At 28.7% G+C, this 26,374-nt stretch overlaps 3 protein-coding genes across 4 annotated transcripts in view; all 3 read left to right on the top strand.

Moving 5' to 3' along the window:
* The first annotated feature begins 602 nt into the window (after window positions 1–602).
* On the top strand, window positions 603–6,224 carry LOC107065150 (protein takeout). The gene is made up of 4 exons (XM_015318587.2): window positions 603–1,113; window positions 3,679–3,771; window positions 4,365–4,646; window positions 4,748–6,224. Exons 1-4 carry the CDS (start codon window positions 990–992, stop codon window positions 5,050–5,052), a joined length of 804 nt encoding a protein of 267 aa, XP_015174073.2. The 5' UTR covers window positions 603–989; the 3' UTR covers window positions 5,053–6,224.
* A 127-nt stretch (window positions 6,225–6,351) lies between these two features.
* LOC107065367 (MFS-type transporter SLC18B1) lies at window positions 6,352–12,270 on the top strand. Its single transcript, XM_015318991.2, has 9 exons — window positions 6,352–6,770; window positions 7,170–7,302; window positions 8,821–8,916; window positions 9,402–9,692; window positions 9,804–9,924; window positions 10,004–10,227; window positions 10,319–10,494; window positions 10,780–10,948; window positions 11,067–12,270. Exons 2-9 carry the CDS (start codon window positions 7,192–7,194, stop codon window positions 11,367–11,369), a joined length of 1,491 nt encoding a protein of 496 aa, XP_015174477.1. The 5' UTR covers window positions 6,352–6,770; window positions 7,170–7,191; the 3' UTR covers window positions 11,370–12,270.
* A 2,116-nt stretch (window positions 12,271–14,386) lies between these two features.
* LOC107068229 (uncharacterized) overlaps window positions 14,387–26,374 on the top strand; it is a 45,644-nt gene continuing 33,656 nt past the window's right edge. The window contains exon 1 of one of the 2 annotated variants that reach the window (XM_089179459.1): window positions 14,387–15,719. The gene's annotated coding sequence lies outside the window, so the exon portion shown is untranslated. The remainder of the gene's footprint in view (window positions 15,720–26,374) is intronic. The other variant, XM_089179458.1, reaches the window with a different exon arrangement.

Here is a 26,374-nt window from a genome sequence, read left to right as displayed (position 1 = left end):
ATTAAAAATATATATTGATAGTTTAAGAACTACTTAAACGTATAATTTAAATGTCATAAATATTTAATAATTAAAATCACTTTTTAAATGTTACTTCTATTTCTACACAATTTTATTAAAAAATTATTTTCACAAACTACTGAATAATTGAATTGAATATACATATATACAAATACTAACAAAATATTGAAATGCATATTCAAAGCTCATGAATACTTTGCAAATCATTTTCGATCTTTTAATGATTATGTCTGTTAAAAAGAAAAAAAGGAAAAAGAAGAAAAAAAAACTTGATTATTCGAATAGATTAAATAAAAAGAAAGTCTGGCATTTTCTCGATGATAGACTAATCTTTCCATCGAGGTATAGGGGAGAAAAAATAAAATAAAAAAAAGGTGCACGCGATGATATATACCCAACAAACACATAAATAATAAAACATACACATAGTAACATTATACTTTGTATCTTTTTAAAACGAAGAAAAATAACGAATGAAAGACGGTTACGGACGAAGCTCTTAAACTCGCTAGTTGTGTTGGTGAAGTATTAAAAAGAGTAGGGGGTTCTCGCATATAAGCCAGAATATGAAGGGAACTGTCTTTAGTATAACGTAAAACCACCAACTAGTTACTCACCTGGTCCATTTCCGATCACCTGATATATCAATACAAAATTTCATTTTATTTAATTATTTTTTCTTTTCTTTTTTTTTCGTTCGTTTAAACAATCACATTTAAATTGTTATTCTAAATAATGTCCTGATGGATTAGAAGTTAACAAAGTGAACGTTGATATTATTTAACGAAAATTATTCATACTTCCGGGTTTCTAATTTATCATTAAAAAAAAAAAAAAAAACAAAGTGTAAATAAATCGAACAAAAAATAAAAAAGAATTAAAAAATAAGTAAATAAAAAGAAACAAGTTTCGATAGTTTTGGAAGGAACGATCCTTCTTCAACAGAACTAAGATACAAGTTGTCAAAAATGATTAGTTTGAAGAATGTGATCAATGTCATCGTATTATTAAATTTAATATGTCTTGGATCAATCATTTGTCAGGATTTTAAGTTGAATGATCCTGCAGTACATGAGCCGGATTTTGAAGTTCGTAAGTTTTACTTTACATTATATGCATTAATTTTGTTCGTTTATTTGTTATCACTTACAAGTGTACGTGTGTATATATATATATATAATAGAAAATTTTATTTTTATAGATCTTATACGTTCAATAAGAGACATATTTTGTAATAAATGGTTTTTTTCCCTAGATAAATTCATATTATTATATTACGGTCTTAGGTAATAGTAAGTTCGGAGTGAATCGGTGAAAGTTAAGTTCGTTTGTTTCAGCATCCTCGTGTGTAGAGTCTCACACGTTTCTACGAACATTTTACGTACACACATGTTCTATGTACGATAAATAGTCTCGATTGAAACTAGGAAGAGAGAAATTGTTTTGTTTCCTTACGTGGGATCGTATAATTGTACCAACGTGTGCGATCTTGTAATATTATTCTTATTACATTTTATGAATGAATCTCCTCATGTTGAAAATATTCACCCTTTATATCATACTTCAACGATTAAATTCATATTTTCAATGTAATCAACATTTATTTTACATATTTTTATTTAGAATTTGTATGTAAACATTTTAATCGTACAACGAATGAAGTATTTTTCTTTTGAGAAAATATTGTTGATAGTTGATGAGAGTTGGATAAAAATAAAAATGAAAATCGAAATAATTTTCGAGGTCAAGTAGGATTATTCTAGGTCAGCTCTCGAGTATTATCGAATTAGAAAGGGGACGAGTATTCGTGTATTTTGGCAGGTAGATCGAATTGCATTGAACACATTACCCGTCAATATAATGGTATAATAGAACATGGCGTAACAACTCTCGATGGCGTGGCGATGGTTATGTCAGAGATTACATAATACTCTATGCGGAGGATCGTCGATCGCTCGGAGAAAGTACCTGAGTTGTTCGTAAACTTAACTCGTTAAAACGTAAGAGTATTTGTTACTTGCAACAGCGTAGACACCTTTCTTCTTAAATTTTACTATCCAACTAAATTCGTTCTATAATTGTTACTATTATCGTATACTAATCATTTTTATATTCACTCACGTATATTAAAATTTGGTTTTATTTGTTAAACAAGTGTACACACTTTTTTTCCAAATTTTATAATAAAAAATAACAAAAAATTCATCTATATTATTATTATTAAAATGTTTCGTGTTTGATAATATCAAATTATTATTTCGTCATCAAAAATTTGACTATCAAACAAAATCATTGTTTCTAATCAGGGATCTATGTGATTTAATTTAATTCGACGATTCTAATTTCGATAATTCGACCTACTTATTCATATAAAAATAAAATTAAAAATAAAACAAAATAAAATAATAATAATAATAATAGTAAGAGTAAGAGTAAATACAAAATTAAAGAGTACGAAAGAGACATAGTTATGAGTGAAAGTGATAACGTAATCTTCGTCGTGGCAATGACGCATTTGTATCTTTGTGGATTCCAATGGATCACGTAATAATACGTAATGACGAAAAATGTACATAAACGAGTAAAGAAAAAATGACAATGACGATAACAGTAATAACCACGTGTAGTTGTAAGATAAACATCAAACTTACGAATCTTCGAAAGTGTGCAGATCAAAGTGGACCGACCTTTCAATCCTATTATATTTTATTTTATTTTATTATTTTTTTTTATTTGTTGTTTTATTTTTCGATTGTAAATCGATCGAATGGCAATATCGTAGCAAGTTCAAGAGAAAAAAAGAAGGAAGATAGACGCGAGTGTCAAGACTTTACCTCGACCCGATCGATCTTATCGATTAACAACATTGATCTCAACGAATAATTTCAATGCAATAAAATTGTATACTTTAAAAGAGAAAAGAAGAAACCTAAAAATTAACTATTCAACTAAAAAGTCGTCGATACCTTGAAAATGACCTTGGTAGTCGTCGTCGCGTAGTCGTCGGAGAAAACAAACACGTTTTTACGTGAGGAGAAATAACAATTAACCGATACTATCGTGAATGAAGAAGAATGATCCATGAATTTTAATTACGATAAAAATTTTTAATTTCTTTTTTTTATCTCTTTTATCTTTTATATTTTTTATTTTATTTTATTGTCAAAGTAATATCTTCTTTTATTATAAACGAATGTATTAATTAAATGGTAAATTAGTTACTACAAATTTTCCTATTATTTTTTTTTATTGATTTATTCACAAAATCTGATTTTTATTCTCTTTTTTTTTTTTTACGAAAAAAAACGAAGAATCATGCAGATTGACGAAGAGTTTAAATCGTAATACAGGAAATTAATTTAATCCTTTGAGAAATGATTACAAGTATCTTCGAAGAAAATGAGATTGTAATGAAATTTAAAGAAAGAGCCTTGAATAATTAGTATAATTAGTTTTTAATCTTTTGATTTTATTACTATGTGTCATTAGTTTTACATTTGAACAGAAGATCTATGAAAAATGTGCACATTTGTTTTCTCGTTTATTCTGTTCAAATTGTTTACGTGAATAATGAAAAAAAATGCATCGATTTATAGTGATTAATAAGTGATGATAAGTGATTAAAAATAAAATTTATTTGTTTTATTTTTTTTATAGCGGAGTACGTAATACCATGTTCACAAAAGGATCCCAAAGTCGAAGCATGCGTGACAAAATCGATTAACCATCTGAAACCGTATTTAATAAAAGGTGAGGTATAACAAGGTTTATCTAACGTCATTCTTATATAAAAAAAATACCTAGATTCATGAAACCTATAATTGAACGTAACTTTTCAATTGAAAGTGTCGTTAATTAGCATCAACAATTGTTGCAACTTAACAAGACAGTTCTATAAATAACAGCAATATTATTAAATTACACATACAATCTTAGATAATTTGTTTTTGTGGTAATTAATGATAGAGAATTTGAAATTTCATTCAATAATAGACTATAATATACGTCGTATTTTCATATTAAATGTTACGTAAATCAACGTTAAGTCGTAACTTCCGACATTTTTCCTTTAGCCCCTTTTTTAAAGATGATGAAATTTGCTATTAATGTGTCATAATACATCGGTCAACCAAGAATACTGTGATATTCTGTAAGAGCAAAAAAAAAAAAATAGAAAACTTAAACTGCAATTTTTAATAAAATGCATAAACTCATAATTTAAAGATAACCCATGTGATTAATGTTATAATCAGTCGATTACCTTGCTTTGTATTTTTTTTCTTCAATTGGTTTTTCTTTCTTTTTTTCTCTCTTCCTTTCTTTCTCTTCTCCAAACAACCCAGGAATACCGGAGTTGGATTTGCCATCGATCGAACCACTACATATATCGGAATTGCGTATGGATAATGGGCAGGGTGCGGTCAGAGTTAGCGCATTATATTCCAACATTACCGTTAATGGTGCGAGCAATTACAATGCCACGAAAGTACGAGTAGATTTGAAAAATTTGAGATTTGATCTTCACCTAACCATTCCCAAGGTCGAGTTGCAAGGTCGTTACGAAATTGCTGGAAATGTTCTTTTGTTTCCAATTAAAAGTCATGGAGACTTTTGGGCATTGTTTGGTAAGCAATTAAAAACAAATAAAATGCAAAAAATTTTATCAACATTTTTTCAATAAACATAAATAGTACAAACGATAATAATATTATTTTTAATGAATTAGGTGACATAGCAGCAGTAGCACGTACCCAAGGAGCAATACAAATTCGTGATGGTGTACGTTACATAGAATTCACTAAATTACTCATAGATTTTAGTCTTGGACATGCAAGATTTCGTATTAACGACGAATTAAATGGTAACAACGTTATTGGTCAAGCGATGAATCAGTTTCTCAATCAACATGCGAAAGAGATTATCGAAGAAATGAGACCGGCTGCTAGTAGTAGCATTGCCAAACACTTCTTATCATTTATTAACACGGCTTTCAATAAGATACCACTTAAAGTTTGGTTAAATGACGTATAAATGTACAACGATTACAAATATATATTTTTATGTTTCAATAATACAATAACAAAAAATAAATATAATAAAATAAAAAGAAGGAATAAGACGAACAAAAATAAGATCGAATATGTACGACGTACGAATATCGAATGATTATTATAATATTTGTTCGGTTATTTGAATATTTTCATATACGTGTACATGTAAATTCTTAATTTAAAAAGAAAAAAAATAGGAATACGTTTCAAAATTTGTTTTCTTTTTTTTTATAAATCATTTATAGAGATACGTAAATAACTCGCATGCGTTCTTTGCAAAGATACGACATGTGCAGTATGATTATATTCGAGACGTTCAATGAAATCATACCAAATTAATTAACGAACGATATTTCGTGGTTTTCGAAAAATGTTCGTTACCTATAAAATTGTTATAAAACAAAACAAATAACAGAAGATTTATTATTAATAACAATTAGTTTCGTAATGTTTAACTCAGAATTATTTAGATCTCTATAGTACGCGTGTGTGCGTACACACATACATACACACATATAAATATTTATAAATATATATATATATATATATGTATATGTATATACACATAAGTAACGATCAATAGTTTCGTCAGATTTCATTCGATATAAATTGTAAAAATAATTAATATCGATCTCACACTTTTAGAAAATTTGTTATCCATGGTGTTGTATATAGTTTTTCATAAAAGACAAACAAATTAAACGAATAAACGAAAGTACTTAAAAACAAACAAGTAATTCAAAGTAAAAAAAACTTTAGCAACTTTTATGCAATAATTATACTAAGTTCTATTGTTTTTTGTTTTTTTTTTTAATTACTTGTGATAGTATTTACATTATAATTATATAAACCGTACACATATATATTATATTATATAGCATTGAATCTATGTAAAACGAAAAAGAAGACATTTTTTTATATATAAAATAAAATCTGAAAAAAAAGAAATTAAATTGATAAAAAATAAAAAATAAAAAAAAATAACAATCGTTTATAAATATAAACATTATTTAAATGAAATAAATAACGTATGAAATAAGAATAGAATAGAAACATGAACATTGTTCCTATAAATACACTTAACTTGTATTCCTATGTTTACTCTTGTAATGTATACTTGTAATAAAAGCACGTTGACTCCGCTCACTCATACACACACACACACTCTCTCTCTCTCTCTCTCTCTCTCTCTCTCTCTCTCTCTGTTATAATTTCATATTATCTCTTTCCACAACGGTCAAACTACTATGATTATAATGATAGTAAATTCGTTAAAACAAAATTACATCAAATGCTAGACGAATTGATAAATAAAAGTTGAAATACATTTATCTTAACTATTTTCTTCTTATCTACCCATTAAAATGATATCAATTGTTGCAAACATAGAGAGAAAATATAATATGAAAGAGAGATTAATTAATCGAAATAAAGAAAGAGAAGAGATAGAAAGAAGAAGAAGAGAAAGAAAGAGAGAGAGAGAGAGAGAGAGAGAGAGAGAAAGAGGGAGGGGGTCTGGGAGGGGGGTATATATGAAAAGAGGAGAAGAAGAAAATATCTCTTCATATCATTCGAGATGAGAAAGAAAATGTTTTAGACCAGCGAGTTCTTCTTCAGTCGTACAAAGTTAATCGTAGAAATATCCTCGATGACGGAATTTACCGAAACTCGGATAATAATGTTCCTGTCTCGTAGATGGTAATAACATTGGTCTGATAATAAATTAGAATAACGTTGTAGATGAACATATCTAATGACCTACGACCTGTGGTCTTCGACTCACAACTCAAACTTTAAAAGCAAACGAAACACACGCTTTTAGAACCGAGAACAGCTCATGTCTTCTCGTCAGTCTTTACATACGATCAACCGAATCTTAAGAAAGTAAAAGAGAGAGAGAGAGAGAGAGAGAGAGAGAGAGAGAGAGATAGAAAACGAAGTATAAGACAAACATGACTGACTACAAGTGACAAGTTCATCAGAACTTCGCGAGAACGCGTATTCGATGCTCTCTAAAGCATCATTTAAACGAATCGATCAATTAATTGAAAAATTTACAAGTGTTACTAACAATATTCCTTGTTTATTTATTTAAAGATCATTTATATTTTCTATCATCATGGTGCGACAGTTCACTAAAAGACAATGGCTTACACTCATAGTGATTAGCATTGCAGATTTCGCTAATGCTATTTGCGTATCTCTTCAAGCACCTTTTTATCCTCAAGAGGTAAAATCATTTTTATTATTATTATTATTATTATTATTATTATTATTATTATTATTATTATCTATATTATTGTGTTAGATTATTCAATTAAAGTGTTGTATTTTCTAATTAAAGGATTCTTGGTTTTAATGTTTAATTTGTGAATTTATTGAAAATACCATATTCGAGTTATTTTTGTTGATTATATTTATTTGTTTTGACGTTCGTGTTTTTTTTTTATGTTATTAATATTATTGAGATTATTTTCTTCTAAATTCTTTTTTATTTTTTGTTTGTTATATTTCATTCTTTTTGTTTAAATTATAATATTTTGATAGGACGCGTATAACTGGTAAATATTTTAAATACTAATCGTAACTTATGGTACGATATGTAATTTGTGATAATGTTTCTTTTGAAAAAATTCCCTTATTTATCTTTTATTTATTTATTAATTTGTTTGTTTTCTTTTTATCTGTCGAATATTTTGAGAATTATCATCTGTATCGTTATAATATGAAATGATTGAATTTTCACGTTGTTTATGAAGCGAAGTGAGAGCACGCACGCACGCATTTTCAATCCTTGATAAAACTTTCTTTCAATGATAAACGTGACGATTAATATAGAAATTATTGTCTCTTTTTCGAAACAAAATAGTTCAAAAATATTGAAAAAAAAAAAAAAAGAAAAGGAAAACGTCGAGAATATATTTTTTTCATCACCCTTTAAAAGGTTCAAGGGTTAACGTACTTACGAGCGAGATAATAAATTAGATAAAACAGATAAATTAGATACAATTCTATGATTTCTTTCGTGATGAAAATGTATTATTTTTTACATCACAAATCTCTTCTTCCTTTTAAAAGGGATTAACACAGCAATAACGTCGTTTTGCAAAAGGAAAAAAAAAAACAAAGAACATTTATTTTAATTATCTTTTCTTTATATCTTAGTTATGTCTCTTTTAATTAAGAAATAGTTAAATTAGTATCGACAAATTGTTATCTCACAAAAAGACAAATAAATAAAAAGAGAGAGAACGAAAAAGAAAAAAAAAAAAAAGAAATCAAAAAGATCACGAGTTTCTAATTAAATATTTCTTATAATTAGTATAATTATTATCATCGTACGAGTATCTACAACTCGTTGATATAAGACGAAATTATTAATCATTTTTTTCCCGAATAAAATAAACGAGAAAGAAAAAAAAATGATTTTATCTTTCGAAATATGAAATAAATAAAACAACCAAATTTAAATCGTTTATAATCGACAAAAATTCAACAGTAATTTTCCCAAAAACAAAAAAAACTTTTCGAGAACATTTATTACTGCATCAAAATTGCAATAAATTCATGATTTATGTATAAGTTTGTAAAATATACATTATGCGTACAAAGTTTATCGTGTTTTATCTAATCGAGTTCGTTAATTGCAATCCCAACAAGATAATAAACTACGTTGTCGGTCAAATCCTCCTATAAATGTGGACAATTTCTATATTATTATAATAACATAATTAATCATTTTCTATAGGCTGAAAAAAAGGGCGCCTCACCTACCGAGTATGGACTGGTTTTTGGTGTTTTCGAACTTGTCGTTTTTATCATCAGTCCTGTTTATGGGAAACACGTAAGTTTACAATCATTAAACACACATATATGTACACACACGTACTAAATAATAAAAATAACAATAATAATATAAAACCAAATTTTTTTTAAATTTCAACGATCAGCGTAACTTTTAGAAATGATCGATCATCTTTAAGTTTCTGAAACCTTTGCTCGTTTCTCAATCGTTCCAAGTGACTGACGAAATTTAATTCATTTATTAATACTAATCTAAATATAATTAAAATAAAGAAAAAAACAAAGTAAAAAGGAAAGTTAAAATGATGAAGTTTTAGTTTCGATTGTATTTCTTTAGAATTGATAAGTAACACCATAACAACAGATAAACGTAGTATACCCGAGAGAAAAATATTAATAAAAAATAAGAAGAATAATAAGAAGAAGAAGTTATTATAAATTTTCAGGCATGCTTATTCATTTACGCGAGTATAAAGTTTTAACGACCTTTGTTCTTAATTAATCAAAATGTGTTTCTCTTTGCAGTTAAACTGGATCGGTCCGAAGTTGTTATTCAATGGCGGTATCTTGACGACAGGAACTTGTGCTATCTTTTTCGGTCTGTTGGATAAGGTCGACGGTCACTATCCATTTATAATCCTCTCCTTCGTGATTAGGATTGTCGAGGCACTTGGAAACGCCGCTTTTCTCACTGCCAGTTTTGCGATTATCGCTAAAGAATTTCCGAATAATGTTGCTACCACATTTGCCAGCTTGGAAACGTTCTTTGGTTTGGGACTTATTGTTGGTCCTACTGTTGGTGGTGCTCTTTATCAGGTATAATAAACATTAAATATATCGTTATAAACATCAACAAATAATTGAAACAAAAAACAACAAATTCTGTGTCACAAAAATCAAATGAAAATTATTATTTTCTTTTGTTAGGTTGGTGGATATACGACTCCATTTGCAGTTCTAGGTTCAGCGCTCTTTCTATCAGCAGTGACAACAGCATTCATCCTACCAGTCCATAATAATCGTGAACAGGACGAACATAATACTGGAGGTAATATAAAACTTCCCCTCCTCTTACCATCCCCAACAAAATGTCTATCTTTCTACTAATAACATAAATATTTTTTAAGGTGTTTCCAAGGTTCTGAGAATTCCAGGTGTCTTAATGGCAACCTCATCGATAATTGCAACAAGTATGAGTATCGGATTTTTGCAAGCAACATTGGAACCACATTTACGTCAATTCAATTTGAGTCATGTAGTTTTGGGTTTGATGTTTGTTATCAATGGTGGTACTTATGCTCTTACTGCTCCAGTCTGGGGTTGGTTTTGTGATAAATATTCACATCCAAAAGTAAAATTCTTTATTATTTAATTGACGAATCGATTTTTAATTAAACGAAATAATATGATTGATTTCTTGTTTTTATTGTTTTTTATTTTAGATTGCAACAGTCGTTGGATGTATACTCGTTTGTATTGCATTTAGTTTGATAGGACCTGCACCCTTCATACCATATCCTACCATGATTTGGTTGACAATTTGTGGTCTGGTTATACACGGCTTAGGAATGTCTGCTCAATTGGTTGCTAGTTTCACGGATGCTCTAAGAACAAGCATGTAACTATCTTTTTTATTTATTTTTATGATTAATTAATTTTTACACCTGATGATAGGCAACATTCTATACTTATGGTTATTCGATACGTACAATTGTTAGTGCCATCTGTAGATACAAAGAAGAAACTCTAATAAAAAGTGTTAAACAATTTTATCAACTAACAGATAAAGTAGTAAACTGCAATTATCGACGAACCATATAAAGTGATGCCTACGTTCAGGTGTTATCTTTAACTTACATTATAGAATAATATGAAATATAATTAATTAATAATTTATTTGTAGAGCCTATGGGTTTCCGAATAATATTGAAACCTATGGTTTAATTAGTGGTCTATGGACGAGTACATTTGCATTAGGAGCTTTTATTGGTCCAAGTGTAGCTGGTATTCTATTGGATAACATCGGATTTAGAAATGCTTCAATGTTTATTGTTATTCTACATTTCTTGATCGTAAGTATTATTATGTTCAATATAACACATTAATATTAGATTGATTAATTAGATTGTTGATTTAGTTACCTGCTGATATTTTATTTTATTAATTAAAAAAAAATTTCAATTTTTTTAGGGTGCATTCGCTGCAGTGTTTCTCTCAAATTGTTCAAAAACACCAAAACCTTATACGGAAATTGGTGTAGGGGATGACATTAGAGTACCATTGATGGATAGTACTCAATCAAAAGATAATGGTGGTCGTGTAATTCGTGGTCAAAGCGTACCAATAGACAGGCCAAATGCCATGAACTCTTTGATAGCATGCAACAGTTATTCGAACAGGGCTGGAGCATGGTCAAGAGCATCTTACAGTGGACGATATTCTCACAGTTATGGTTCGATTGAAAACAAAAGATTTATCGAATTGACAACGTGATCATATTTAGAAAAATGAATATTACAAGTAAAAGATCAAAGGAGTAAGATTCTCGGCAGGAAACTCAATTCGTGAAAAGTTTTTATTTCGACTTATTTGAATTAATATATTATTATTATTATTATTATTATTATTATTATTATTTTTGAAGAATGACTATCTTCTATTAAAATCAAAGATTATTGTTTTTTTTTTAAACGTGTTCACGTTACTACAATTTTTTTGATTTTGTTTTTAATATTTTCATAATTTAAAAAAAAATGGAAAAGACCGATTTACTTTTTGCGAATTATGTTTCTTTCTATTTCTGTTGCCAGTATCATAAAACAGGTGGATTAGATGTGTTCAAAAATTTTAGATAAAATCATGACGATACACGTACAGTTTCTTTTTTTTTTTCTTTCTCTTAAATTTCATGATAAGGAATGAAATTTCGTTGAAATTAAAAAGAAAACTTTATAATTATTTCGAGAAAAAAGTTATATGATTATAAATATTTTTTAATCTTTAACCAAATTATTAAAAATTAAATAATAAAATATTTTAATATGAATTTTTATAAAATAATATTTATCGATAAGACAAGAAATGACGATAAACGAAATATACTTTTCTAATGAAATAATCCAAATGATTATTCACGATATGAAATTTTAATTGTAGAATTTTCATGTGTTTTCTCATTAGTAAATTAATATTTTAGTCGCAGTACATATAGTTTCGTAAGTTTTTATTTCCTTGTGTTAAGATAATTAAGATTGTACTAGAAAAGAAAAAAAGTATAAAAAACAGAAATTAAGAATTGTTATTTAAATCTAAGATTGTACAAAGTTTAATTTACTATATCAAGCGTTTATTATATCTTTATCATTTATTATCAATATATACATATATAAACACACATGATTATTTGTTTTTTTTAAACTGTTATTAAAAAAAAAAATTCCAAAGACCTCTAATCGTCAGCTCAATTTTTATCGTGTAAATTTATTATATTATTATTATTATTTTTATTATATTTAAATTAATCGTTTAATAATAGAAAATTCATTTTTTTTTGTACCTAACAAATATACCTACCCAACTAACTTAGCACATACAAAATTCAAAAAGTTTGAGCGTGCATTTTGAACGTTCGTTTTGAATTCCGAAACGACGACGACTACGTGCCCACGTACGCGTTTCTATGCTGTATCCAAGAGAACAATGCGAAGAGTTCAAGAGAGGAAGAGAGAAAGAGAGAAAAAGAGAGAAAGAAAACTTTCTTATAGTCGTAACAATATCTCAGGTACGTATCGATGATTCACTACTTGCTTATGTTCCGGAAAGGGAAAGGCAACATCGAGATGATAAATTTTCTAACCTGTTCTTTAATTTGTTTTCTTAAACCTTCTTAAACCTTTTATTTGTTGATCTTACAAATTGTGTCTATTGAATTCAAAGAAGAAAGATTTGTTTACATTACATTTATTTTGTATTAAAAAAAAACAATTGGAATTTATTTACAATTTAAAATGTACATTCTTAAAATGATTTGAATAGTTTGAAAAAATTATTGCCAAGTATTTATTTCTATTCTTTACAATAATTTCCATTGAAAAATCTATTTTTAATTTTTAATTTAAGAAGTCAAATTCAAACTTTCAATATCTTGACAAATTATTTATTTTGAATTTAAAGATGCAGCATTTTAATTCTTTTTATTTTTTTTTTTACGAAACACGTAATATTCTTATTTACAAGTATTTATTTTTATTCTACAAAACACGTACCTATCATTCTGTATTGCTTTACAATAATTTTTATTTATAAATATATATCTTTAATTTTTAGTTTAAAACGTCAAATTCAAATTTTTAATATCTTAACAATTTATTTATTTTAAATTTAAAGATGCAGCATTTTAATTATTTCTATTTTTTATTTTACGAAACACGTAATATTAATTTGCATCGTTTATAAGATTATTTCATATGAGAAAATGTATTCTTTTGTTGTGTTAAGAAACATATGTAATTTGCATTGCATTTTATATTAAAGAATTACATTTTTTTGTTGTTGTTCTATTTTAAGAAGCAGTAGTCGCTCATGTGCATCGGCCCATCCGGAAATCGTTCTCTTCCCTCGCGCGAACGTGTTAATCCTCTAACGGAGTTCCTTTTTGCGCTATTCGAGCAACAGGTGACTCGTCTTCATGATTATCCGGAAGTTGAGTCAGTCTCCCTTCTACGATCTCGAGCAAATTTGAAACTCGCTCGATTATGATTCGGACCTACCAACGTTGGTGGCCTCGTGACATGTTTTTGGCTCAGCAAATACACACACACATACATATACAAACAAAAAAAAGATGATCTTTATATTGTACCCTTTTTTCTTTTAATAAACCAGATGAGAAACGTGGAAGTACGAAAAAGAAAAAATTATTAACACATATGGGGGTTCACTGATGTGCATCCATGAGTGTCCAGCCCTTCCTTTATCTTTTTTTTTATCCCTTTCCTAAGAATAACATTTTCAAACTAAAACTGCATATCTAAATTTTTCATGTTAATGTTATAACTAAAGTACAACGTGTAATTATTGTAATTTGAGATATAGTTTAAATCATTCAAGATGAAGTTATCTGCACGGTTATATTGTTATTTAATTTTATAAGATAAAAATTTTTTACATTATATATAGAAATAATAAATAAAATAAGTTTTATCAGCTTTACACACACCACACATAGCCAAGAATTCAATTAATAATAAATTTACAATATCCTAACAATAATTAAAATTATATCTCAACCACTCACTATCGTTTACATGAACCTATATATTAATATATATTTTTTATTAATATATAGAACTCTTTAATTCTATAAAAATTATATTACTCAATCCATTATTTCGAAATAAAACATATATACAATATATATAATAAATTCTAGATAACAAATACTTTAATTCTTACCAGATAATACCACTTAACTAATACCAGATAAAAATACTTTAATTCTTTTTTTACCCTCTTTTTAAAAACATTGGAAAACAGGACTAACCACCTTAAAATACCAAATTCATATTTAAACTACAAATCGTTCAATTCATAAAATTACCAAGAAACATTTAATATATTCCCGTTCAAAATCATTCATCCAGAAATAAAAATCCTATTACACAGACGATTAATAAAAGTTAAATTACCAAGCGTTCCCCCATAGATTAAACACCACCATCTCGACTAAACATCTACAAAAATAATCCCCTTGAAAAAAAAAAAAAAGAAACCTCAATAACGCACCAGTAAAAAAATCTCCAACTAAATCCTTTCAAATAAAATAAAATAGAGAGAAAAAAAAGAAGAAAAGAAAGAAAGAAAGCAACAGAAAACATAATCCTTCAAGGAAGATTAGGAAGAATTCAGGTGAGGTGCTGCCACCTGCGACCGAAGTAAACTCTGCAGGTGAAAGAGTAGTAGCAGAAGAAGAAGAAGAAGAAGAAGAAGAACAGACGAATAAGTAAAAGGAGTAAAATAGAAAGAGAGAAGAGGATATACACGAAGGAAAGAACAGGTCCCTTTCGAAGAGGGTTGCCAGTTATATTCCTCCCACCTTTTGTCTTGCTCGAGGCAAAAGCAACCAAGTAATGGTGGTAGTGGTAATAGTGGTGGTAGTAGTAGTGGTTGTTGGCAATGCAACATTGAGAGGGAAGGAAGAAAGAAGAAGGGTGGGGAGGGGAGAAAAGGGGCAGAAAGAGGGACCGACGGTACTTTGGGGACTAGGGGGTTCTCGGAGGGGGGACGCTTTGTGGTAAAGAGACGCGCAGGCGCGCAGGCCCGCGGGGTCCTTTGCCCCAGTCGTGCGGTCAGCTAGTCGAGAGAGACCCAACGTTCGCTTCGATTCGTTAAGGAAAAGGCCGCGGAATCGTCCTCACCGGAATCGGCCGGTGCCGTGTGAAAAATAACACATCTCTCTTACTTTCTTTCTATCTTTTTATCTTTCTAATCTCTCTCTCTCTCTCTCTCTTTCTTTCTTTCATCGTCTCACTGTTTCTATCTTTCTCATTTTCGTAGTTCGATATTTTGTTCGTATTTTATTTTACTACAATTTTTGGGTCCGTTCGTTTGTTTATTTTTGATATATTTTTTTATCATATATTTTTATTTACCGTTTGTAACAAAAGAAACAAATTACAACGAAAGACGCGAGTGTGCAATAACGAATGATCGATAATCCTTAAAGAGGATTTGTAAAAAAAAAAAAGGGGGAGGATCATCTATCTATCTCTCGTGCAACCAAGGATCAAAAATTGTGCTTGTCAGTGTATACAGTGCCATGGGGATCTAAGAACGACGCCAAGGGTGAGTTTTTTTTTTCTTTTTCTTCCTATAACGATCGATCTATTCTACGTTCGTTAACTACTATTATTATAATATATCTGTTGAAAGATGTTGTTGTCCGTTGCTAGGTAAGATATATTCATCATATATGCTGAGTGAATTTGTTATGGCGGGTAAATAAAAGATAATATTATGAGAAGAAATACGATTGAATTTTATTTGATTTATTTTTCTTTTCAATGTGGTTGAATTTAACATAAAATACAAATGACAAATGATGTTTTTCCAAAAATGCAACATATGAACTGCATAATAAATTGTAAAAAATTATTTGATTTTTCCTTTATGTTTAATCGATATTTTTTTTTTGTCAATTCAATTTTCTGCATGATCAAAAAAAATGTATTATTCTGAATAATTTCAAATAAAATTTAATAATTTATATTATATTAAATTATTATTTTTAGTAATTTTAACAAAAATTTATTAATTTATATTATATTAAATTTTAATATAAAATTATAAATATTATAAGAAAAATAATTATTTTCGAACAATCTTATCTAATAAATGTATATTTTAAAACACGACTTTAAACATAATATTGAATTATCTTTAGTATTTGATAATGTAATGTTTTACTCGTCATAATTTAATGTTTAACACGTATATCTGATTATTGCATATTTTCTTTGAGCAATTTTATCATTTTTCACGGACTGTTTTAATTATATTTTTTTTTCAAATATGATTTTTTATTTAATATAAAAGTTATAACTTTTCGTTTATTATAGAATTAGATTTGTAGGGGTTGGATATGATGTTTTACAGGGATTCAAGTTATTATAAGAAATCTTTCGTTAATTTTAAATTTATTTCATAAATAATTTGAAAAAAAGACACTTCTACGGATATACAATTTTTAAAAAAGGATCGAATTTTTCAAGAGTGTCCTTCTAATTTATGGGAGAGTCTGTTTAATGTTTCACACAGGAAATTAGTCCCAAGTATTGGTATAGTAATTTGATCAGTAACACGTTTCTTCCAATATTTTTCTTTACTATTACGTTTTAAAGATTTTTAGAAGTTTTTCTTTCGAACCCCACAATTTCCAAAAAGTAGGATATTTTTCTTGCACTGAAAAGTTCCAGAAAATTATTTTACTAGGATCCTCATTTGTAATATTTTTTACATGTGTTTTGCACATGTATGCAATCAATATTTAAATGAAATCGAAACTTTTAAAAATATTGTATTATCAATATTAAATTAAAATTTAAACAATAATTACTTTTAGAATATTTACAATATAAAATACAAACAATATACAATATACATATGTATATTAATCCTGATATAATTTTTATTTATAATAAATACCAAAAAGCTAAACGTATTCACAGTACTATTAACGTCAGATAAAAATACTCACATAAATTAAATTTCTATAGGTGCTTTTAATTAATACTTTTAATTATTATTTTTCTTAATTTTTTTATCGCAATGAGAGGGAGATTTTTAATTATTTAACAATAATAATAATAAATTATTAAAGAAATAGAAGGGAAAAAAAAGGAATACTTATAAGAGCACTGACCGGTGATTTGAATGCTCTGCGGAAAACAATATCCAACTGATTCATAAATAGTGCAACTTCTTGCCTTGTAAGCAACATACTCGCGTTAAATTACAAAGTGATACAATCTTACGTTTCTAGGATCCTTAACGAGTCTAGAATATAATCGAGATTGAGAAAAATCGATGATATCTTTCAGACGAGTTTCCGTCGTGGGTGCCTTCGTCTAACACAACTAACACCATATGGAAGAAATAACGTTGCGCAACGAATGTGACAAGTCTTGATTTTTATCCTAAGTCAGCGTTTCTATTTTACAATTTTTTTTTCTTTTTCGATTAATCAACAAATTAATTAATTTTATTTCAATCTTTTTTTTTTAGCTTATAATCGAATTTAATATAACAGTTATTTTTACAAACAACGCTTAATAAAGAATGCAACTATTTAAATTCTTTTCGTTTGTTTTTTTTTTAAATAAAATTTTAAAGTAAATAATTTTTTAACAGAGTACTTGAAAAGATATATAATTGTTTAGAATAGAATACACTGACAATTTAATAAAATTATGTTTACTTTTGTACACTGATAATAGAAATGTAAATACAATACTGAAACGCTTTGGTAAAATTTTCACGAAATAAAAGAAAATAAAAATAAAAATTGTCTTAGTTGTAATAAAATACAAAAAATGCATAATAGACATATATGATCGGTTAAAATATTTAAAATTGTGATTCCAAGCGTGTCCAGTGAGGAAGGCCAGAAGGGAACGGACGTAACTTCTTAGAGTTTGAATCCTCTTGGGGTAGAAGTAGCAAGCAGAGGAAAACGTTTCTTCTATGTAGTAGAAAAGACATGCATATATGTGGGCGAATGAATTCATGGTAGAATTTTAAACGCCTTTTAAGTATCCACTGACTTTAACTCTCCGCAACAAGTTTCAACCAACCCAACATCATCTTTTTATACTTTTTCAAAAAGAGAATAAACATCGGGATGTAAATCACGTCGTCGTATTTATTAACGTATGGCGTATATAATGTCCCTTTTTTAGAGTATGGTTTTGTTTTAAAAGCAAATGATAAAAACAAAAATATCAAATGTCTACAGCACATTTTCTTCTTCGTATATTTTTAATGAAATAATTAATTTAATATATGTCGAAAATAAAAAGATGAGATAATAAAAAAAAATTAATTTCAATATCAAAATTGTTAATAAAAATTAATACGACCTTCTAAAAAATATTATACATTTAAAACATCGTTTTTAAATAGGATAAAAAACCCCTCGAATGGCACAAAATCGTGATTCGTTGTAATCGAAAGAGATCTCCTCTTTCTCTTTCTCTTTCTAACTTCTAACATCGAAACAAGCCAATCCGTTTTCATGCGCTTTTACATTTGAGGTCTTGCAGAAACGGATAGGAATCAAAATAAGAGTGTATTAGTAGCACTTGACACGAACGCTTAGGAGATTGTCGTATAGTAGAAGCTTGCAACAGGCCCACATTGCCTCTCCTCGTTTGCATGTATATTTGTCTGTATTTGTACGATCACCTGTGCGTGTGTATGCATGTATTTGTATTTGTATATATAACCACCATAGCCGCCGCAGCCATCGCCGTCGTGAAATGCAGTCGAACCGGCTATAGATGCCATGCACGCATCGTGGGGCTACCGAGAACTTTGTGGGTCCCCATTGCCACGAGACACATAACTTGTAAACAATCTTTTAAAGATCAAGAAAATGACCATAATATATTCCCAGATTAAGATTATTATCATTTCTAATTGGATATTTGTTGATTTTCATTTTCTTTTTTCATTTCTTTCTTTTTTAATTAAAATCGAGAATTCTGAAATTATTTGAAATGAGAGTAGGTTTATTTTAACATACGAAATATTAATCGAATTTATGATTTGCAAATATTTCGTGTTCCCGTTAAACTTTCACTCATTCAAATTCGTCTAACGTACCTGACTATGTTAAAGTTCGATGTTTTCCATTTTTATGTAAGAAGTTTACAAAAAAAAAAAAACATGTAAATTTAAATGATTTTATTCTAACGAATGAAATATTAATCGATAGGATAGAAAAATAGATGAAATTTTTTGTCAGTACCATTTTTGATTACAAATATTTCGAATTCTCGTAAAAAACTTTCACCATTTAAAATTCGTCTAACACACCTGACCGAGTAATCGTTGAATTACCTCGTTACCTTCAAGGGACCGGATCGAGAAGGAGGCCTCGCTAAATACCTTATTACTTTTGAATTAACATATCGGTACCAACATAACAGGACTTTTTCCTTGCTCACGGCCACGAGCTTGTCAGCACTCTCTTCCGTACGGATATCGACTTCAAGAAAAAGAGAGAGAGAAAGAAAGAGACATTTATTTGGGTCATTCGTCGTGCCTTTCTCTTATATTTCGTCGATATTTCTTTCAACGATATTTCTATAACGTAACAACGATTATTGGTTAAACGTTTAAGACAAAAAAATATATCATAATAATTACGATTTTAAACTGATTTCAAATTCAAATATTATTTATATTCCTGATATTTAACGCTAAACGCGTCATGTAATTTATAAAAAAAAAAATCTCCTGAAAACCCATAAATTATGTACATCATACATTTCTAAATAAAATAAAATATATTGTACACCATCCAATTGGTTAAAATCTCATTCACGTGTATACGTGAAATGTCGATAGAGTTCACTGATAAAGTATTCTTATTTCTGTTAATGATATTCCTTGAACATAATAAAAAAAAAAAAAGAATAAACGAATAAATCAAAAATATTATTTTATCTTCTACTCAATCTTGTATTTTAAATCATTCATATTCTCGTGATATTTAAAGGGTACTTTTCACATTCTTTATTTCTTTTTATCTTTCTTACTCTCTTTACGATGATCCACAGAGGTGGTGGTCACGCGTGTGCACAAATGTGGTCACACAGGTGTCTCCTTTCGCCTCGATCTTAAAACATAAAAAGTAAGAGAGAGAGAAAGAAAGAAAGAGAGAGAGAGAGAGAGAGATATTATCTGTAGGATCGAGATCGATCGATTCATTCTCTTCTGACTCTCCCGGGATTTCTAAGCTGTGGAAAAACCAGTTTTAATCTCTCCCCCTCCCCCCTCTCTCTGTTTCTTTCTCTGATTCTGTTTCTTTCTATTTTAGCAAAGTGATATAAATGTCCACGAGGAGTAGAAGAGATAGGTATACCGTAAAATGCGAGATTCGCTTCTTACGCGTCTCCATCAACGGTAAGCAACAGCAACAGCAGCAACAGCTTTCATTTTAGTTTCTACAAGCAAGAGACCAACCAACCGCCGGTGGTATCACTACTTTCAACACGACGCGTATGCTATATAATAAGAATGTGATATTTTCGATAGATATATAAAGGTTCGGTTTATTGCTCAGAATAATAGTAACATTGTCTGAGGACAATCTTCGACAGACTATGACTTTAATAATAGCAATCACTTAATCCGTTCACCGTTTCATCGATTTCGATTCGGACCGGTTTCACGTATATTATTGAAAACTTTTGCCTTGAAAAAATAATAATAAAAGAGTACAAGAAAAAAATAATATATATAATATAATACGATAAGAAGAAAACAAACTTTCAAGCAACATTATGACCGAATTCGACTATAATCGTCAACGTCAACGCGTCGAAGCAAAAAAAAAAGCAAACTTGTTTATCGTTTATGTTCAAATTTCTCTTTCTCTTTATCCATCTAGGAATAATTTCCTTTTAAAAGTATTCACGTTGTTCGAACTCTCACCTTAAGTTTTGATTGAGGATCTAGCTGTTAGAATTATTGGTGAAAAGCAAGTAGCAAAGTGGTAAATGTAAATTTTCCATTCGAACAAAGTCGATAATGAAAAAAGAAAATAAAATAAAAAGAAAAAGATTGTCGAGTTAGTCGTTTAAAAGGAAATGAAAAGAATTTGACGAAAGTTATCTTTCTCTATCTCTTTTAATTTTTCTCTTTCTCTCTCGCTGATTCGAGACGTCGATTTCCCAACTTTCGCGTTCACCAACCCCAGTCTCTGATCTGGCCCAATTTCTTCGATCTCTGCCTTAGCCAGTTTGAATTCCAGAAAGAACTTCCTGTTTAAGATAGTTTGACAACAAATACTAGACACTTATCGTATTACAACCAGACAACGATCGAAAGGACGTTCACCGTTCTCGAAATGGCACTTGGACAGTTAGATTCGTTCTGTTACGTTGTCAAACCGTTATGGTTAACAAACGATTGCTACGTGTCCTACTGTCATTTGATATTTGTTTTTTTTCTTCTATTTCATTCAAATCTAATATCGATTAGTTCACTTGTAAATAATATCAATAACTGCATTTCTACTTATAGACAACTATTCTCAAAATTTAATATCATATATTTACACAATAATTTTAGAAATGACAAACATGCTATCGTATTATTTAAATTGATAAAAATTTATGAGCCATTTGCAGGAACAAATGATTAACTTCACTTCTAGAATTTCTTAAAATTTTAATACCAAAGTATTCAGATTAATAATATTGATATTTACATTTAAATTTACATTTAAATGTGTACACTCTATATATTTAAAATAAATTTCCTTAATAAAATTAGACACCACTAAATGATTAAAATTGTTTAAATTATAGTATAAAAAATATTCTGATTATTTATATCAATTTCTTAATATTTTATACTTTTCTTTTTGTGAAGTTAATCAATTTGATAAATGAACAGCTGATGCATTATAAATTATTCACAATTTATTTATAAATTAAATATTATATGTATATACAAAAATTGAAAGATAAAGTATGAGAAAGATATACTTCATCCTGTTACGATCTTTAAAAAGTGTCCAATTAATTGCGGTCGAAATATTCGACTCCGACCGTTATGTACATCTTTATACATCCTTCTTCTTCTTCACTTTATTTTACCTTTTACTCTTTCGTCTTTCCTTTTACCATCATGTTTCGTAGATCACGATGCAACTCGGATGATCGCGCAATACTGAGCCAGATCACACGGAAATCGCTAATTAGGTTAACCACTCGAATAAGAATATGAAGACTTACGACGAATAAGAAGAAAAAGAAGATGATGATGATGATGATGACGAAGGAATCTTGGAAAGATTCAGAGGGAAAACGGCCTTGGTGATATTGGCGAGGTGTCCTTAAGCCGGTATTTAGCTTTCACCGAACGTATACGAGTAACATATTCGTTTCTTCTTTTTCGTCATCGTCTTCGATTTATTTCTTGCTTGACATTTGCTTAACGAATTTTCATTATTATTTCTTAAATAATAATAAGTCATTATAAGGATTCGATTATTGATTTCTATTTAAAACCTAATTGTTAATAAACTATTCGAAGTATGGAATTAAAAAAAAAGATAAAAAATAAAAAAACGTTGAACCGAAATTTTATTTTTATTCAATTTCACGAAGTAAATTTATTTTCATTTTTTTAATGAAAATAACACAAATTATAAATTATTTAGGTATTTAATTATAGGTGTACGTGTACGCGCGCGTGTGTGTGTGTGTGTGTGTGTGTGTGTGTGTGTGCCCTGTACTTCGAGTAATTTATTTCTCAAAGTGGGTTTACAAAATATCTTTTTTAAGCAGATTTAAATATTAAAAAGGTAAAACATTTATAATTCAATTAGTAATTCTCTAATTCTAAAAAAAAAAAAAAAATACTCGCTAATTATAAAAGATAAAATAAAAAGTATGGAATATAAATAATATGGAGAATAATCTAATTTATATAGAAAAAAAAAATATATTTAAATAATAATCCACACAAAATTTCTCCTCATTAACCCGATTGCAATTCAATCACTTTTTCTTTCCTCATTTCCTTTAAAACTAATTGAATTTTCCCTATAGTCGTAAACCTAATTATCATTGATAGGACAGTGCGTGTCGGTGCATTATATTTATTCATTTGTTCTTTAACACGCTTTGATGATCTTCTCTTCCGCTTTGGCAGGAATGGTACAATTGAAAGTAATATATATATATATATATAAATACGTATATACAGATAAATCTAAATGACAGTTAAATGAGTCTATTATAAAACACCGTATTAAATTTCATTTTTCATCTATATTTATACGGTATCGTTGGCACGCTTATTTTTTGTTTGTTAAATCAGTATCTAAATGAAATGAAATAGCGCCGATTATACTTGCTCGCTGGTCGATCAAGCTAATTATGTTTAACCTTTCCGTGGACAGGAATCGTCGTTTGTGGTTGTGTCGACGAAGTCGTCCTTGACGATGCCGCGAAGATTCCTTTAAGGCCGCCACGAAGAAACTTTCTCCGCAACTGTAAGCTCCCTCACTCCCTCGACAAACTCGATCGAAAGTATCTCTTTCTCTCATAAGTTTCTTATACATCAAAACCGGCTACTATTGAAACCAATAGGAAGTTTTATATATACCTTTTACAGTATACGACAACAGAAAACTTTTTATATTCCTAAGATTTATCTACGAACTTTGATCTACGGTTTTAACATAAGATATAAATAATGTTTACATTTAAAAATGAACAAAATTATGGACATTTTTTCACTTTCTTTTATAATCTAATTTTTATATACAAATATTTGTATTGCATTGATTGAAAATTGTCAAAGATCTTGTAACGATACTTAAATGTCTAATATATATTTTACGGTATGATAACAGGATTTGATTAAAAATAATTTGGATTTTAATTATTTTTAAATGTTCTTCATTTAAACTCGTCAATTAAATTATCAGATAAACAAATGTTATCCTATATTAATCGAAACCTTTCAAAATCCCACGATCATTATGATGTGACCTACTCTAAATCTTGAGAGTAACCGTAACTCTTATAGAAACGAGCTACCGAGTAACCGTTATTACCCGCATGTTCAGGACGATAAGTAGACATCTCATGGAGTAGGATCGTTCATTGGACGAGTTCCTGCACCTTCTACGTTCCACACGATCCGTTTATAACGGGTGGTAGAAAATCATTGAAAAGTGACCATGAAATTGCTTAGGTTAATCTCTCTCTCTTTCTCTTTTTTCCTTATATAAATTATATCGAGAAAATCGTACGGAGAAAAAAGAAGAAGAAAAAAGATGTTTGACAAAAAATTTCTCTTACAAGTAGATACTCTCTTTAAAAGGAATACAAGCTTATCGAGAGAGCTATAGTTTTATTTCTTACTTAAAAGTAGAAGGTATCTTTTTTCCTATCATAGGAAATGCACAATCATGTAGAATTACTAACGCACGCATTAACAACTGAAAGTTTCAAATCACTTATTGAAAAATATTCAATTACGAACATTCAAAAAAATTAACTACCAAGATGCTCAGAATATGTCAGACTATTGTTAAAAATAAAGGTGACTTTTTTTATGAAAAAGTAATTGAAAGAAAAATAATCATTCCTTGTTCTAAAAAAAAACAATACAAAATGTAAGACATACATTACTCATAAATTTTCTTTAAATTGAATCTACCTCGGTTATGCTAAAGCTATTTCTTATTTTTTCTTCTTATAAATATCCTGTTTCTCGAAATTTACATGGTGATATTCCGAACTTTTGGTCGGTAGTGTATAAAAGATACTCGGGTAATCTTGTATCGAATAAACGTTAGATCATCGGAGTCCTGTTTTCAAGACGATCATCGATACTCCTTCGGCTAAACGTCTCGCATCGTGAACACGAGATATTTGTATTTATGTATATAACAATATACATATGAATATATACCTACATATATGCTTTATATACAAGTAAACTTCGTTCGTTCCACCAATGATTTTTTCCGAGTTGCGTATTCGCGACACACGATATAATATCCTTTGAACGTTGGAACGTGAAAACAGGAATAGAAATACTCGATATATCAATAGTCTACATATATATATATATCTACAGATGCATATATACATACATAGATACGATAGGAAGTCTGGTATGGCCAGATATAATGTCTACGGATTTCCAAGTAGCTTTTTGCTTTCTATGTATCAACAATCTTGGGCAATATTTAATTCTATTAATGATTAAAATCAAAATATTTATTACCTGCAATTATTTAAAACCAAAAGGATTGTTTAACATTAGTAAATTAATCAAAATGATAAAAGACAAAATGAAAAATGATTATCTACGGATTAATTTGTCAATGATTGTATTTTGTAATTGAAAAAAATAAACAAATTACTTCGTACGATTTTTTTTTTGATTAGTTAGAACTATTATGATTAAATGTATTGTGTTATTAGGGTTGGCGTGTAATTAAAAGATTTGATTAATTGCAATCGTCGATAGAGTTAAATATTGCCCAAGACTGGCACGTGTGTTTATCTATGTATTAGTATCTATACACATTTGTACAGATATATCTAAACGTATGACCAACTCGACCAGCGACACTTTCACTTACAGGCAATGTCCGATCAACTCCAAGTATGCAGCTACCTAACAACAAAGCTAACGTTACAGTTTCGTTCCATTGCTCCAAAGAATTTCAATCCAATTTTAGCACTTTTCTGTAGAACATTATTTTTCTTTTTCTTTTTTTTTTCTATCTAATTAATTTGGTATTACATATAATTTTTTAAATTATCGACATATATAAATAAATACTTTTTAAATTTCTCTTTTAAAAATAAAAAAGAATTAATCAGAGAAAGGATGAACCAAGAGAAGAAAGGCGGAAGGAACAGACGAAAAATATTTTCTCAAGGAGAAATCTTAATTGAGAATTCGTGAAGTCTTGCGATCGTCTCTGTGTAATTATTTCTTTAATATATAACGTACGATCGATACGTTGAAACACGTATTATACACATATCTGGACATGTATAAAATGATATGTATACAAAGGTACATACACACACGTAAACCTATAAGAAGTTTCGATTCTTAAAACTTTCTACTTCTTTCGAAAAGTGAAAAAAAAACGACGGATGTTGTGTTCTTCCAACAGACAGTACAGACAATCTCATATATAAATTCGAAACACAGCAAAAGCACTTGTGCCA

Source organism: Polistes dominula, unplaced genomic scaffold (genome assembly GCF_049000335.1).
Source record: "Polistes dominula isolate Pdom_NZ unplaced genomic scaffold, Pdom_raw_medaka contig_373, whole genome shotgun sequence".
NCBI lineage: Eukaryota > Metazoa > Arthropoda > Insecta > Hymenoptera > Vespidae > Polistes > Polistes dominula.
Note: the sequence above shows the minus strand (reverse complement) of the source record. Positions and strands in the feature narration are given on the sequence as shown.